At 34.7% G+C, this 16,674-nt stretch overlaps 1 protein-coding gene across 2 annotated transcripts in view; it reads left to right on the top strand.

Moving 5' to 3' along the window:
- The window catches only part of LOC125064936, a 372,192-nt gene extending 355,975 nt beyond the window's left edge, over positions 1 to 16,217 (top strand). Inside the window, exons 6-13 of one of the 2 annotated variants that reach the window (XM_047672252.1) lie at positions 5,069 to 5,233; positions 8,091 to 8,256; positions 8,621 to 8,769; positions 9,155 to 9,290; positions 9,562 to 11,788; positions 11,864 to 12,014; positions 12,269 to 12,404; positions 13,753 to 16,217. In XM_047672252.1, coding sequence (XP_047528208.1) covers positions 5,069 to 5,233; positions 8,091 to 8,256; positions 8,621 to 8,769; positions 9,155 to 9,290; positions 9,562 to 11,788; positions 11,864 to 12,014; positions 12,269 to 12,404; positions 13,753 to 13,946 — 3,324 coding nt within the window. In that variant the 3' untranslated portion in view covers positions 13,947 to 16,217. Of the gene's footprint in view, positions 1 to 5,068; positions 5,234 to 8,090; positions 8,257 to 8,620; positions 8,770 to 9,154; positions 9,291 to 9,561; positions 11,789 to 11,863; positions 12,015 to 12,268; positions 12,405 to 13,713 lie in introns of both variants that reach the window. The other variant, XM_047672253.1, reaches the window with a different exon arrangement.
- Positions 16,218 to 16,674: the final 457 nt, after the last annotated feature.

Genomic DNA, 16,674 nt, shown 5'->3' with positions numbered 1-16,674 from the left:
AAACAACGAAAACTAGGCTTTCATGTATTATATGCGTAATAAACATAATAAAAATACAATTAATTTCATCCTTTAAATAATCGTTATAATTGCAACGCAACGCTTCTCAACCGGTGGAAAGTGGTCCTAAATCTAGCTAGAATTGTCTGCATTGTAAACTGCAAACGGCGCTTTTTGCGAGAGGAGACGAACAGCGGCATCTTCATAATTGAGTTACCGCATCTCCCGAACTCGGGTCCGAGGTACTAACGAAACCAATCAGCATGGGTGCATAGGACCAGGCGACACGGTGCGGTCATTCTATCAATCAAAATGAACTTTATTCAAGTTGGCTCTTTACAAACATTTGAAACGTAATTTTGTAAATTAATTTTCGGAACTTAGTCTACCGAGAGGACAATAAACTTGGATTACATGCATACAGTAAGTAGATGTTACTTGCCTAGTTTGGTTGACATTTACGTTTAAAGCTTCTTAGGTCTAAAATATAAAAATAAACTATAACATAATAATCGTACCAAAACTCACACAATCAACTCAATACAGTCGTGAAATGTTAGTGTGTGATACGCGACAAAGACAATAATACTAATAACGATACAAGTATCAAGATAGCATATCACCGTAAGTCAGCTGTCAACTTTTCACGTGTGAGATACGGAGTGAATTCTTAAAGAATCCAACCGCAGTACTTATTCATTATGTACAACGAATTCCACTTTATAATATTGCCAAGGATTTAAATCTAGACAATATCGTTAAGCAATACAAGACGCGTACAATGGAACTTAGTTCAGTGGCTGTTGTGCCAAGCTATCGGCTCGTCGGAGTAAGATTTATGCAACTATTGATGCATACAGGAGCGCCATTGTGACTAATGAATCAATTATTGCAACCAATAATTAAGGGATCCAATGGTACACAATATCTATTGAATTTAAATGGTATTCAATGAATGGTGTTCTCTCAAGAACATTTATAACAACGGGCGAAAAACGGAGCGTAATGTTTTCAGACTTCTAATATATATGTATGTGAGTTTTATTTCACCATAAATTTTAATCGCGTGAATAGAAGTCTTAATTGATTAAATAATTTACACAGTCTTGTATTCATAATTTTATATTATGTATTCAATTTTATCGTAGTCTTTAATGTATATCAAACTTGAAGTATGATTAAGACTATTTAGGTAATGTAATAAATAGCAGAATAAAAGTTTGAAATTGTTATCATTCAAATTTACGTGTGGTACATAAAACGTTACAAATGTAACACGCTGTATAATACCTCGTGTAAACAAGTTGTCCTGTACATCTAGATAAGGTACACTCTACAAAATAAGTCAATCAATTCCAGTTGACTTTTAACTGATTGCGAACTAAATAAAAAAAAGTTTCATAGCAAAGCTAGGAGATGTACAAAAACACTCAATCGGACATTCGACCCCTCTACACGCGTCACTAAGCAAAGGTAATCACTACAAAGAGCCATGATTAATATCTATGTTTATTTATTTTATATGGCAACACTTACAAAAATTAAAATAAATAATTAAATCCTAATACGTGTAAACCAAGTTGTTTTCAAACGAATGACTTATTTAAATTAAAAAAATATAATTAATCAACGAAATTATATAAAATGGATTATGGACTTGGCGTGACTATTTGACATAATATTTCAATTGAATACGTTAAATAATGAAAAAAAAAGTAATATTAAAAACACTTTGTTTGTAGTTTTTGACAAAATAAAGAAAAAAAACAGCTTAATTTTTTTGAAATATTTTTGATATCGGTCGCTAGTGACATTAGATTGAATTAACACAAAAATACAAAAAATATACACATATATCATAGAAAAAATATTTTCGCGGCGACATATGCAAATAAAGCAACAACACTAATATTATATTGTAAAAAGTTTATAAAGTAAAGTAATTAAAATGTAGATCTGTGCTCCTAGACACGAGCCCCTAATGTTTTTTTTTTTTTTCATTCTCATGAATTATCTATCTGCCAGGGGCGCTACACCTTTGTTTTTATAATTTAGCCGTTAACGCAATCATGATAGTTTATGTAAGACTTCCGAGTGCGAACACTTAAATACATATGTTATTAGCGTATCATCCATGAAAGTACGTTCATAAACAACATCTGAATGAATAAAATTATTTTCTACAATTTGTTCGATAATGATATGATATGATAGTAAAACTCTGGTTTAAAATCGTTTCAGTTTAAAGAATTGAATTTCTCGTTTTATTTTACGTTATTTATTGATTTAACACCTTTGTACGTATCAGAATTAAAAAAATAAAAACTGTCAAAGGGTACTAAGTGTAAAAGGCATGCTTATTCCTTAAAGTTTTTAATGTCATTGCTGTCATTGTTAGTTTGTAAGAAAAATTAAAATGAAGAAAAGTGGAATGGTGTTGTATTATAAATATCAGATTAGTTTATCTTTATTCCTTCTTCGATTGGAATATATTATGTATACAAAGTATGACGATGACCCAGTAGGTAAAACATTTGAATCTTAACCAAAGATTGCGACTAGTAACCACTGAATTTCCATGTTCTGAATTTGTATGCATAATTCATCTCGTGTTCATCATCGAAACATCACGAGGAAACCTGCATGTAGGTATTCCATTAAATTCTGCCAATAAGAGAAAAGTTCACCTTTGTAAGGCAGTGGAACATTGACAGGCTGTATCTACGGACAGCCTTGTGTTAATTTTATTATATGGTGGTGTTGGTGGTTGTGTTAATTTTATTATTGATGATAAAAAAACGTGGAGTTAATGCTTGTTGACTTCCAGGCAGGAGACTTAACATACATATATAATTGTATTCAACTAACATGACTGTATTTTTAGATGTTGAAAAATAATTACTACTGAATTTCTTGCCGGTTCTTCTCGGTGGAATCTCTATTCCGAACCGGTGGTAGCTTTACTTTAAATAGTTTGTTAAATAACGATTCAAAAGCGCTTGTAAAAGCCTACTTGAATAAAGTATATTTTGATTTTGATTTATATTACTAAAGTTGTAAAATTTAATAACACGGCTTGTGTTGATAGTGAACTATCACTATGACGACACACCCCCTCATTTATCACATGAATTGCAAGTTTTGGCGTAGTTTTTCGATATTCCAATCAATGTAATGCACAAAGGATGGTCGTGAAAGTGATATGAAAAATGAAGCATTCTTTGTTAGAGTTGCTCTTCCTAGATTATAATATTCGGGTATGTCTTTACCAAGTCAATTAGGGGTTAAAAGGTTTTTACATTTATCCTTTCTGATCTATGAAACAATTTTTAATTTAAATTAGTCTTGATATTCGTACCATGTGAAAAATATTACGTCCTCGATAAATAGAATGACAGGTCATATGCTTTTTTCTATCGTCTTAGCTTCTAGAGTCCTTGCATATAGTATATATATTTCTATAGTAATAAATGCTATATAATAATGTTATAATAATGTTCTCAAAGAACATCAAACGCACTTATAATATATATATTCTTCGCACAAAATATAACAAAACTATAAAATTAATTTTGTAAATTAATATTTATTAGAGGCTTTAGAATTTACGATATTACAACTTCAAATTCCATTTAATAAATAAACACAATTTATATTGAAAACGACACGACAACATTTTCTTATAAATAAGTAATTGGACGGATTATTTATCCAAATTAATTAAGAACTCCACGATGGAGACGCGGAGACGGAATCGTTTGAGTCTTTGATGGAAAAGCCATTTCGTAGCCGATACAGTTTAATTGCTTCGCCGCGGAACATCTGCGGCTTACATCAGCCACACCTTACACTAAATAAGGAAATTATTCAGCATAATCAAAAGTGGTAACGAATCAAATTAGAAACGAGAACTATTTCTCGATGGAGATTTTAATTTATTTTTTTTTTTGCTATATTTTTGTATGTAATTTTTTGACTTATAGACTCTCATGAACTATATCGTATCGTACGTAACATATAATGTAAATACATAAGCAAGCGGTAAAATTAATACCTTTTATAAATACCGAAATTTTATCTTTGTTCATATTCTAATGAAAGTAACTTCAATTTAATTACTTATTATACTTTGAATAGGAAAAGGAAAAATTCGTAAATATACTTTTCTAGACGACTTCCCGGTTAGTTCATTAAAAAATAACGACAAAAGCGTAAAATTACGAAGGACACATGGAACAAAGGAATATTTCGGAGTCCCCGCACCTGTACGAAATTAAATGCACATTTCTCCTATTGATACGTCCCTACCAACCGTATCAACCGCGTGTTTTTACAGACAGACGTACAAACAGATTCATACCCCTTTGTCTCCCCTCCCCTCAATGACTAATGAAAACCTCTTGCTCGAACTCACTTTCAAATCTTTCGGACAATTTGAACTCTAACACTTTGGGTTACCTACCTAAATGGACTGATGTTTTTAAACGAGTATTTACATCCAACGATACGGGACCTCTATGCTTTAGGTGTCCAGTTTACACTTTTAATTGGAAAGGACAAAAAGGTGGTTCAATTTAAAATGGTTTGTTTAATTTTCATTCGGTCTATGGCTAGCTTAATTAAGAGTGCGAATGATAGGCCCTTTTCGGTGTATTTTTAAACACGAAAAACGATTTTGACGTCCGCCCGCCGGTGATGGATAGCTTTTGTGTAATATCTTGATGGAAATGTTTGAATTAGATATTTTCTTTTAAAATAAAGTAAGAATGAATGATGACAACAAGAGTGAAGATGCGACGTGAATGACAGGGATATTTATGAATGCAATGAATGGTTATTTTAATAATTTTAATTGAATTTCTCGGGTTTGTGTGAGCGCTCAACATTTCTTATTTATTTCATTTACATAATATTACTTGAGAATTACACTATTACATGCACAAAAAACGACAAACAATAAATATTTTCAAAATATGCGTCAAAACTTATCATGAAAACTAAAAACCTTTTTCATAATACTCTTCGGAGCATTCCGGTGTAGTAAGAGACAAATCCATTACCTTCGCAGGCCTCAGCAGCGCACTACCAAAGCCAACTGTCGGCGTTGTCGGCGGAAAACGAAAGGCTACGCAACGAGCTTACAGCATTGTCGACAGGTGTACACGACAGTGACCACGAAAAGAGACTGGATGATGTCGCGCAGCAAGTTGTACGAGCCCTTCTCTCACAGAAGGTAAAAACTTCTTTCCAAACAGCGTACACAATAAAAAATACTTCGCGTGAACTTCAACTTCGTTACAACCTCAACCGCATGTACAGACAAGAATTTTTGTACCTTTTAAAACTCGTCCAAGGAAACTCCCGTCACAGCACCCAACTATAATAATCTTCTTCCAGGTCGAATAATCGAATAATAATGACACAAATATAATAATATATACTCACCGAAACAAATGTAAGGTATAAAACATACTTTAAATAAAAGCTATATCCCTTAAAACGAGGCTAAGCTGCAAACCAGTAAATAATCTCTTAATGTACTCGAAAACGCTACTTAAAAAAAACTCGCAAATTTTAAATTAATACTACCTCGCAAAAACGCAACAGAATCTCTTAATCCTGCGGCGCATTAAGATGGGAATAGGAAATTGTTTTCTCATAATTATAGGCGGTTCGTTTCAACCATGGATTACTCGCAACACATTCGCACATAAATCGTTTCAAATGGGACACTTTGGCCTAAGCTGGCACCGTAATAATTTCACAGAACCTCCGGACCACTATAATCTTGGCATAATCTGGCAGATAATGTGAACGTTTGTGTTTAAATCCGAACCGTAAACGTCCGTCGTGATAGTTCGTTTTCGCCGCGAACTTTCCGAATAAATATGACGCAGCTTGTGGTGACAATTGGGACCATTTCAAACTGTTGATTCAGTTTGGGTCATTGCTAAAGTGAAATATAATTTTAATTCAACGTATAATAATTATTGTTATTTCTCCTGATGTATATATTATAAGTTAAGCCTTAGTTTGTTAATTTATGTAAGCGATATTGTAGATAAAGGAAAAACAAAAAGGCCTTTGAAATAAAACTAGTTTTTAACGGATTTAATCGCGTATATTAATTATTTTAACATCCCGACGTTTCGAGCACTTTGCAGTGTTCGTGGTCACGTGGTTAAGAAAGGCCTTGTCTTAAAAATTACTAAAATTCGGAAACCAATAAACAACCTTAAAAATGCTACTGACACAAAGACACAGATAAAAAATATTTCAAAAATATCTCGCATAATTTTAACACTAATAATCGTAATGAAATAAACTTCATTAAATTTCCAAGGGATGACTTATTAGTTCTCCATAATTATAGTTATTGTATGTAATATAATATAGTCACCATACGTATATGGCAACAATTAACTCCGCACGAGGGGTGAACATCTATCAAATATAATCTGCTATTTGACGTTGATTACTTTACGATAGTTACATCAAACGATGGTATAGAATAACTTATATCATTACATTAATGATTGGATAATTTTATAAAGACATCACTACACGTATATTGAAAGCGGAGCGATATTCTTATCAGCATTTTTGAAAAATATGTATCGTAAACAACATTTTTATAATAAATGCATGTGTTCTATTATATGACCTCATGATAGAACTGGTAGCCAGTTGGTATGTTTTTTTTTTTCGACTTAAAAAGGTCGAGATATTGCACTGGGGATATTCAAATGTTTAACGGTAATTCCTCGCGAAGAAAGAAAATAAATGGATTTGGAATTACATTTTTTTTGGATCGTCCTTTATAATAAGCAAAGTAAATGAGCAAAGTCTACTTAGAATAAGATTTTTTTGGAGGCAATTCTACAACGCTTCCCCACAACAGGCTAAATATTATAAAATTTTCACTATACAGCTGAGCACGAGGCTCATTAAAAATACAAATTAAGCACATGGTAAACATCAATGGTTCTTTAAACCCACGATATTATCTTAAGAAGATATGTATATATCTCTTAACTTAGTGTTCTCGACTATTATAAAATAGAAATTATTATTAAAATTTTAAGTACAAACTCATAAAAAATATTAATCAAAAGTGGTTTCTTCAAAACAACCTACCTCCCTAAAGATTGGATTAACGAAAATTGTTGATAATCTAAGTAGAAGTTTCATTACAATTTAATTTACATTAAAAGAGAATATTTAATTAAATTATTTTAATAAACAAACTTTGTCTGTGACGAACATCAATTTTGGTAAATTTCAAAACTGGCAACACTGAGAATGATGTCTTCCGTATCTCCCATCTCCCCTTAATTACCTCCCGTCAATTACTTACTCGAATTTAATTTGGTTAATGAAGCATAATTAAAATATATCCGTTTATTTTCAAGACTGACGCGGGATGCTTTTCATTAAATTAATGTAAATGACAAAATCATATTCTTATGCATCCTATACTTAAACAGCATAAATATAATATCGATTTTATTATTTAACTAACTCAATTACCAAAAATAATATTCACAAAAACTACAAATTAGTGTTATTAAATCTACAACCCCGAAAGCGGACGCTTTACTCTTTTGACAATTCTAACTAAAATTATTTCTGAGTGAGCGCAGCCTTGTCTTTAGCGAACGTGGTGATGTGTCATGGATTTTTTAAGGACTTTCGAGTAGGATGCTCACGTATTGTCAGACTAATCTATACTTATATTATAAATGCGAAAGTAACTTTGTCTCTATGTCTGTTGCTGTTACACGGCCAAACCAGTCTCAAATTTGTATAAAGCAATCTTGAACTCCAAGGAACGATGCAGACTTTTATGCCTAATACTTGACAACCAACCCCTTAAACATAAACGAAGCCACTGGCAACAACTAGTCGCATATAAATAAAACTATTTAATAGCTTAATTTTCGGATGTATTCCTAATCTTTAAAAATACTTTATGTAAATAAATGATTTAAATAAAAAAAGAAATAACTTCTAGAGCGCCATTAAAAAATTGCTGAACGCATCTGATAAAAATATGATTTATACTAAATAGACATTACCAATGTTTCTAGAGCGTACGAGAGGAGTTGGGCTGCGCACGCGCAAGGATTCGCGAGCTTGAGACACAGAACCGCGCGCTGAGTTCGCTCCTCGTGAGACAGCTGCGGCCGCAGCCTCGACCATCTCCAGCTACGCCACACACCCCCCTCACTCCACACACGCCGAGGGATCTACAAGGTAGTAAGTTACAAACAGTAATTTCCTAAAACCTACAGGTACAGATACAGGATATACAAAAAGCGTATCTTCTCTTAAATATATTTTTCTCGGAGGAATCTACATGTAATCTTGTAAACTAAGTCATGTTTTTCAAAATTATTAATGAGAACAGACAAGTGTTTTTAATTTTACCTTATGCTGATTTTTAACAAATGACCTTTTGTACCTTTGACCTTTTGACCAATGAGTAGCAGTCGATGAAAGCGGAATATCACTGAAAATTATAAGTGAGATCATAAAACATGCAACAACTTGTTCTAACTATTGAAACAGTTCGTGACTTTAATGTTTTAATTATAAACATTCACCAATCTTTTACCAGTACACCTTGTAGACGTGGGATCCTGTGGTTCCCTGGTCTCCTTTAGAGACTCGCCACCACCAGCGCCTCCAGTGCCGCAGCCACATCCTCTCAGCCACGACGACAAGCGCCGTCATCAAATTTTAGCCGACATCTGGACTGAATTAAAAGTAATAAAAATCAAATAATAAGTTTAATTAAATTTTTTAATTAAACTTATTTTATAAGTTTAATTAAATTTAACGCATTCAACATGTACAAATTGCACATTATGTATACAATACAATACAAAGTCAAAAGTTATTTTTATCTCAAAACCACTAAACTATTCTCATCCGAAAAGGTTTACGATTGCCTAATTAGAGAGGAAAATATTTATAATAGTATTTTTAAAAAGCAATAATAACCTCTAGATAGAGTGAGCAAAGTTAATCAATTCTTTATAAATTATAATTTACCACACTTTATTAACTGCGCCTTATCACAGATAGCTAATAGCCGTTTTACCCTACTCAAATATAGACGACATGTCACATGATCAAATTATATTTTAAGGGCCTGGAAGTAACACCGGCTAACTTAGCACGCGCGCTGTCGGCCGTGGACCCAACACTGTGGGCTCCGCCTACGCGCCCCGCCACCCTCAGCCTTAGTGTACCGCAACCCGCGGTTACCTGCGACCACGCTACTGGTAAAAACATTCAACCAATCTTATCGATATTTAAAATATCTCATATTTTACGAGTACCATTCCTGTGATATATATATTTTAGAGTATAATTATCTGCCAGAGACATTAATTATTATTAACACATTTTTCTAGTATTCAATTCAATTATAAAATTTTACTGTTATTTATTCATTTGAGTAATTATATTATTCCAATCTATACATCTCATTTCATTTTGATTAAATAAAATATATCTTAGCTAGTTAATTTAATAAATAAATTGGCATTCCAGGTGCAACAAGAGAAAAGGGAACAGAAGAAGAAAACGGAGAGGCGGGGGCGGAATCACCCGAGAGTGGCGCGAAGGACGAAGGTTACTCCACTATGTCAAGTGACGTTCAAGCAGATGCGTCGAGGCAGAGCGATCATGCGGCCGACCGAGCTCTACCCGACCTGAACGAAGCCTCGGACGAAACCGACAACCAAACCATCGTCTCCATTAACCCTAGAGAATCTCGTCGTCATGCTAGAATACTAGCTGAAGCTGACTATATTTATTTCCCAATCGGTGTAGCGTTTGCAGGTATTAGAGGCAGCTATCCACCATCTAGACCAGTATTACCTTTTCAGCATGTTGTGAGAAGCTTTTCAGACTCCCACTTATGCTTGAAATTACTGACGGGCACAACCTGTCCCACTAGCTGTCTTGATACCCCTTCGCCTAGTTCGGGGGTCCTAGTTTTAGATCTGAAACCGGCGCCAGAAAGGCCTCTAAGAAGACCGGCCATAGCGTCAACTACTAGTTCAGAAAGAGTTTCATGGGGAAGTACACTCGATGATCGCGCTGATGGATCTCAGTATGATGCTGATTATGTCCAGCATTGGTTAGAATTAGATGATGCAAGATCGGCGTTACAGCAAAGGCATAGAGATCTAGCAGACCTGGAATACGATAGAGCCGAATTAGAAGATTGGAGTTTATCCTTATCGTGTGAAGACCTTGGGGATAGGCAATCACCCTTTGCGGAGATAACTACACCGGGTCAAATATCTCTATCAACTCTCCCGAGTATAAGAGAAGACGATGCACTAGAATTAGAGGAAGATGTAGGCGATTGTTTATGGAATGACTGTGGATTTGCAACGGTAGAAATCGATGAATGTAGAATAGCAGACGACACGGAAAATTCGGAAAAGAGATGGGAGTATACAGGTACACATTCCCCTGGTGGTTCTTGGTCAAGCACATCTGATGGCCCTGATAAACGTTCGAGTACTGCTTTAAGTGAGGATGGTGATTGTGCTAACGTAGGCCTCGATTTCACACGAGATTTTTATCGCCTAGTAAAATATGAAAGCACAAAGAGCTTAGCATCCAATTCCTCAAAAGGTGTAACAACTGCAGATCCAGCGAATCATTTGCGAATTAATGATGTCCAAACAATGGCTTTGCAAGACCGTGAACAAGCACTCCAAAACGTTTTAAATTTTATAGCGGAACAGCAAAAATATTGCCGAGATAGAGAGGAGTCAGATTCAATGTCATCCCGTCCTGTATCAGAAATACGTGAACTGCCTCCTCCTTATGCCGCAGCTGATTTCGATGAAGATTCCGTTGACCCACGAAGTGAAATATCTGAAGATAGGCAAAGACCAGATTCTTTTGGCAGCTTTTCTGAAAATGACTCGTGCGATGTCGTTCCTATCGATAGAACAAGGGTCGCGTATTGTGATAGTGTATCCGAGCCAAGATCAACTCCTAGATTTATTGAACGTGAAGATCCTTATACAGAATCGGAAGATTTCTACGATTTATCCAGAGTTGAAAACGCAGAAAATGAAATAGATGATCACCATCTTTTGAAAGTGCAAAGAAAGAATGAAATAAATAAGAGCATAGATATTAGCAACACTACAGATTTAGATCAACCAAATTCAATAAAAGATGAAAAATCATGTGATATTGAATCTAGTCGAAATTTAGAACACAACTCCGCATTGAAAGAAAACACGATGAATATTATGTTAAATAAACAAACGTCAATTGAAAGAGAGATAGAACCTAGTTTGGTGAAATCGGCGAGTTTTCAGTGTTCTGGTGAAAATGAAGTATCCCTTGTCGATGAAGTGCTAAATGCTTGTAGACGTACATCAGGTGTGCTTGGTACCGTCCCTGAAGAAGAGGAGAGCTCGTCACCTGAAATTAGCTCCCCACAAATGACTGAATCTAATACAACAAGCACATCAACTGCTGAAACTGTGATAATAAGTAATAAGAATGAGGGAAGTCATAGGGAAATAAGGCGTAGATGTGAGAAAAGTCGAATACCTACACTGATGGGAGGGAAAAGACCACCATCCTCGCCGCAAAGGGTACGGTCTAAAATTCCTGTAGCTGAAAGAAGTCGAGCAGGTGTCCAATCGACTTCAACTCCTGAACCTATAATCGTTAAACAAGAAAATACGCTAAGTTTTCATGAAGCTGCCACTTCCAAAGATGTCATTGAAGAACTCAACAGGTAGGGTTTTATCAAAACCTTGTAATTAAATTTATAATATATATTGTGTTTACTTACGATTTATTTATTTTTCAGAATGATTCGACAAAGTGAAGGTGCAACTGCAGCGGCCGAAATCAAAGGTGAGGAGAAGCAGGAGAAATCATACGCACAGAAGGACAACGCTTTATGGGCCCCTACGGGATGGGTCCACGTTGAAAAGGATATCGACTTCAGTGATCCTAAGGTATTAATTTAATTCGAACTTAATGAATTTGCAATTTTTAAGATTTTAGTCGTTCCATTTATTATCTTAACTCCTAAATCATTATTCAATTTTCTAAATATTCAATCTATAACTTGTTAATACAACAGTCTCCATTAAGATATATAATGTTATTTATCAAAATAGTTCTGAAAGGAACTAGAGCATTTGAAGGTTCTTGGCGAATTTTATTTTGAATTTTGCTGTGATTGTATGATTTGCTTGATGACGTCCAGGCTCGTGCGAACCTCCTTGACGTGATGCTGGCGTCCAGCGACTCGTCCCCGTCGTCGTGCGGCTCGTCGCCCGCGGAGCCGCCGCCGCCGTACTCCCGTCTCCATCGCCTGCATCGCTCCCGCCGACAGAAGACCGGTAAATACTACTAGCTTGTCTGTGTGTTGTGGGGAGTAACAGGATTATACGGGACGCGATAGACATCGCTAAAAGTCAGGAAACAATTGCAATTAACAATATTCCTATATGTACCTTTAACATTCTAGAAATTAGACAATTTTTCGTGATCAATGGTAAGCTCTAGATTTTAGATTCACCAATAATATCGTGTTTGCTAAAAGATAACTTATTATTACTTTAATGTTTAGTTTGTTATGGTACAATAGGAGTCTTTTTAACTTTAATCAGAACAGAAGCTACCGTAATGCCAAATTTCCTTACTGCTAGCCTTGCCTAAGTGTTACTCCCGATAAATGTTGTCTTCATTGTTCACTATGTCTTTCATGCGCATTGTTAGGATGTGTTCAGTTAAGGGAACGGGTCTTAGAACTTAATACACTATTATTGTAAAAAAGAAATTTTTATCTATATCCTATCTCATATATTAACACTTAAACTAATTATCTTTACAAGACATAATTGATAATTAGTTTCAAGCTGTAAAAGAAGATACTTCTTTAATTAATATTTTTTTTCCTAATCTTAAAGCTGAAAATAATATAACGATGATTATTACAATACGAACTTCTAGGAATTTTAATACTAAATATATAGTTTAGTGTTAATTTATTCCGATTCCCATGTTTATATTAATATAGTGAGTCTTTTTCTTATAAATTATTTTATTTAATATAGTAAAATATTATAAGGAAAGCTAACTAGTGAAACTGTATTTTAATATTCTATAATAGACTTAGAAATTATATACAATTCGAATGCAATATAGATCTGTTATCATGGCTTAGTGTGGTGGTAGACTTACTTTTAATTTAAGTTAATTTTTATTGATGCTTTACATGTGTTAATTTATGTCTTTTTAAATTAATTGGTGTAAATATTATGAAAAAATGAACTAAGAAAGTAACAGTTATATATAACACGTAGAATATACTAAACTTTAAATTTTTTATAAAAAATAGTTTCATCGATCATAATATTAACATTATATTATCAATGTCAAAATGTCATATTGTTTGTGTCACAAGCCACGTCACTATTTCCGCTCTCACTCACACGCACCATCTCACTCTCGCCTCATTTCGAGTAGATGTCATAACAGACGCACCGCTCCAACGAAAGAAAAATGTTCAGAACCGTAACGAGTATTTCGTGGAGTAAATTTGATAACATGCGCTCGGGGTGTCGAGCCGTACCCGTGGCGGAGCGGTGCGTCGGTCGGCGCGAGTGCGAGCGAGGGTGGCTCGGCTCAGGCGCGCGGTTGGTCCAGCGGGCGGTCGCTCGTAGGCGCTAACGTGTGTTGGTGCAGCGGCGGCGCTGCGCGTGCGCGGGCTGGGCGCGCTGCGTCAGCCGCGCCACCGCCGCCCCTCCATCCTGGGCCGCGAGGGCTTCTTCGTGCGCTACGCCGAGCCCGAGCGCGCCGCCGTCGCCACCTTCGACTTCCTCGACGACCTCTCCGCCGGATCCGGATCCTCCCCCGACGCCAAAGACTGTCTCGAATAGATGACTCGCGCCGCGATATATATTTTTCTACGTCGCTCGCTTGTGATATCCCCGTTCGTACGGCGACTCGTAGTTCGCTTAGTGATGTGACGTGAGCCAAATAGTTACTAGTGTAGCGCGCCCGCAAGGCTGCAGCTTTAGTGTCCGCCCTGTCGATTTAGATTTAGGTGTAGTCGTATTACGATTTTATTATTGACGCGCACCTAGTCTTGATGTTCTTCTTAGATGGTAGCGAGAAGGACAGAGGCGATGAGGCGTAGACGTGTTTAGTTTTGAGTTGGCGCTCGGTTTGATTTGTTTGTCGGGAAATCGATTCTGATTGAATGTAATTATTTTTCTGGTTGGGTAAGCTGGATGCTAGATTGTAAGACGTACAGGCGAACATCCTTTGCGCTTGAATGGTTGCTTTGGATAAAAGATAACAGCTCCATACCTTATTAACAGTTGATTACTTCCTGCGATGTCTAGCTTACGCTTCGAACCAAAAACTATGAATTAGGTAAGAAGACGTAATAAGTAATGACTAAGTAAAGAAAGCTGCGGCCTCGAAGTAATGTGATATTTTTGTATATACTGTAAGTCCCACTTATTTTCGTATACATTTAAATGGATTCCTTTCTAAACAAACGAAGTGTTAATGTTGGACTAAGAGTGAGTTATGTTCTCTGAGCCAGGTCCGGCCGGACGACACTTTTATTTAAGACTAAGAGCCGGTTTAAGAAGGCAATTTTTCACAGCCAGGCCGGGTCTTTATTAATAGGTACTTATGTAAATATTGGCGATTATTATAATTTACGTATCGAGTTAGTTATTAAAAACTTAATTATAAAGAATAGTCATTCTATAACAATCGAATAATCTTTAAAAATCCATTAAATCGAAGGGTACTAAAGTATGTTAAGTGTATATATATGTTATGACGTCATTGAATGCTATTTATTGATTTGTATCCTTTGCGGTTAATAGATTATTTGTGTATACTTAGGTACATATCATGAATCTGTATTATTTGATAATATCTCGAATGAAAAGTTCGCAAGTATCGAATGATTTAGAGGAAAGCAATAAAATCAGTTTATGACTCAATCTAGTTTTTATTTTAATACGAAAATGTTGAAATTTTAATTGTCGTGCGTTTGAATTGTTTAAATTTCCGTTCCATGAAAACATAATTCGAATATATTGTGACAAATCAATCGATACTTGCAACGAATTTTTGCTATATTGTATTTTCATTGAATATGGTTATGAACCTTGTGAATTTTGTAGGTATTTGCGGCTTTTATTATTAATTGTAGTTATTCTAATGGCGGAACCAAAGCGATTTTTCACAGAATTACAGAATTTGCCACCACTTGTTACGCTGCGACACTAATTTCTTGACCAATATTATTTTAACCAGCTTTGTTTTTATAGTAAATATTGAAGACAATAAGGAAGATTTATACCTATTATTATTAATAAATATAAACGAATAATGACTCGATCGATATCTAAAATATGAACTTATTAGTATTTATATTATAGTATGATGTAATTGGAATATATTGTACGCCCCTAGTAGAGTTCGGATACACGCCTTAGATTTACGTAAGCATAGGTGATGTTTTTTTTTTTTTTTCATTTTCACTTTTTAATTGTTCAATGCCAAAGGTTTATATTGAGATGGTTATTAAGTAGATGTCTATGTTGTTAGTATTAAAATTACAATTGTATTAATTTTCTATTAACGATTTTTGTAACATTTTCGAAGGTGCAAACTTTTGCGTGTATTCGAATTCCATATAAGTTTTATGAATTATGAGTGTAAACACAGCAATATTTTATTTAAAGTAAATCTCTTGGATCCTAATCATTATAAACATTATTTAATGTAAAACTGTTCCTATGGAAATTAATTCATCCTCGGTCAGTTTAGGTATTTTATTAAACATGGCTATTATAATTGGCATGATGTTATTTATGATAAATTATACCTAATCTATATATACTTAAAACATTGTATTCATTATAATTGTAGGATCCAGAAAGTACTGTGATTTGTAACTACCGCTGAAACTTCGAGCACAATCGGTTAAAAAAAAAAGAAAATTAAAAAAATTTAAAATGTATTCCAATATTGGGTGCATTCGTTAGTTCGTTCTAACCTAAGACATAGAAATATTTGAGATAGGTAGGTACTTTGAACAGTACAAAAACGTAGAGTAACAGTATAATTTTAATTGTCTACTATTGCAGATGGGTTGAATAAACGATTCCGTTCCCAAATGACACATTTGTTTGATTTCAAACCTTAATCCCCTGTGCTAAAAAAAAAAAAAAAATGGTGACACTCGTATTTAATTAAAATTATTGAAATTTAAACACTTCTTGAAATGAACTGTCTTTATGTGAAATAAACGCATTAATTTTTGTTTTTTTTTCGTAGATATACTATTACGTAATAAATTAACTTGCCTATTAAGACATAGAAAAAAACGCAATGCAAAAAATGATATTAACCTTGCAGGAAATTGCTACGAAGAAAAAAACGTAGGTTAATTTCCACGCGGTAGGGTTTTGTGCAAAATCGTCTAGATAGATACTACCCTCTCATCATATATTTTGGCTACACCTAATGCTATTCTTCTGGTTTAAAGGGGATACAAGCCAGTGTATCTACAGACACGAGAGACATAAAATCTTAATACCTAAGTTTCGCTAGTAAACTTAGATGTTAAGCATGCAA

Source organism: Vanessa atalanta, chromosome 6, assembly GCF_905147765.1.
Source record: "Vanessa atalanta chromosome 6, ilVanAtal1.2, whole genome shotgun sequence".
Lineage (NCBI taxonomy): Eukaryota > Metazoa > Arthropoda > Insecta > Lepidoptera > Nymphalidae > Vanessa > Vanessa atalanta.
Note: the sequence above shows the minus strand (reverse complement) of the source record. Positions and strands in the feature narration are given on the sequence as shown.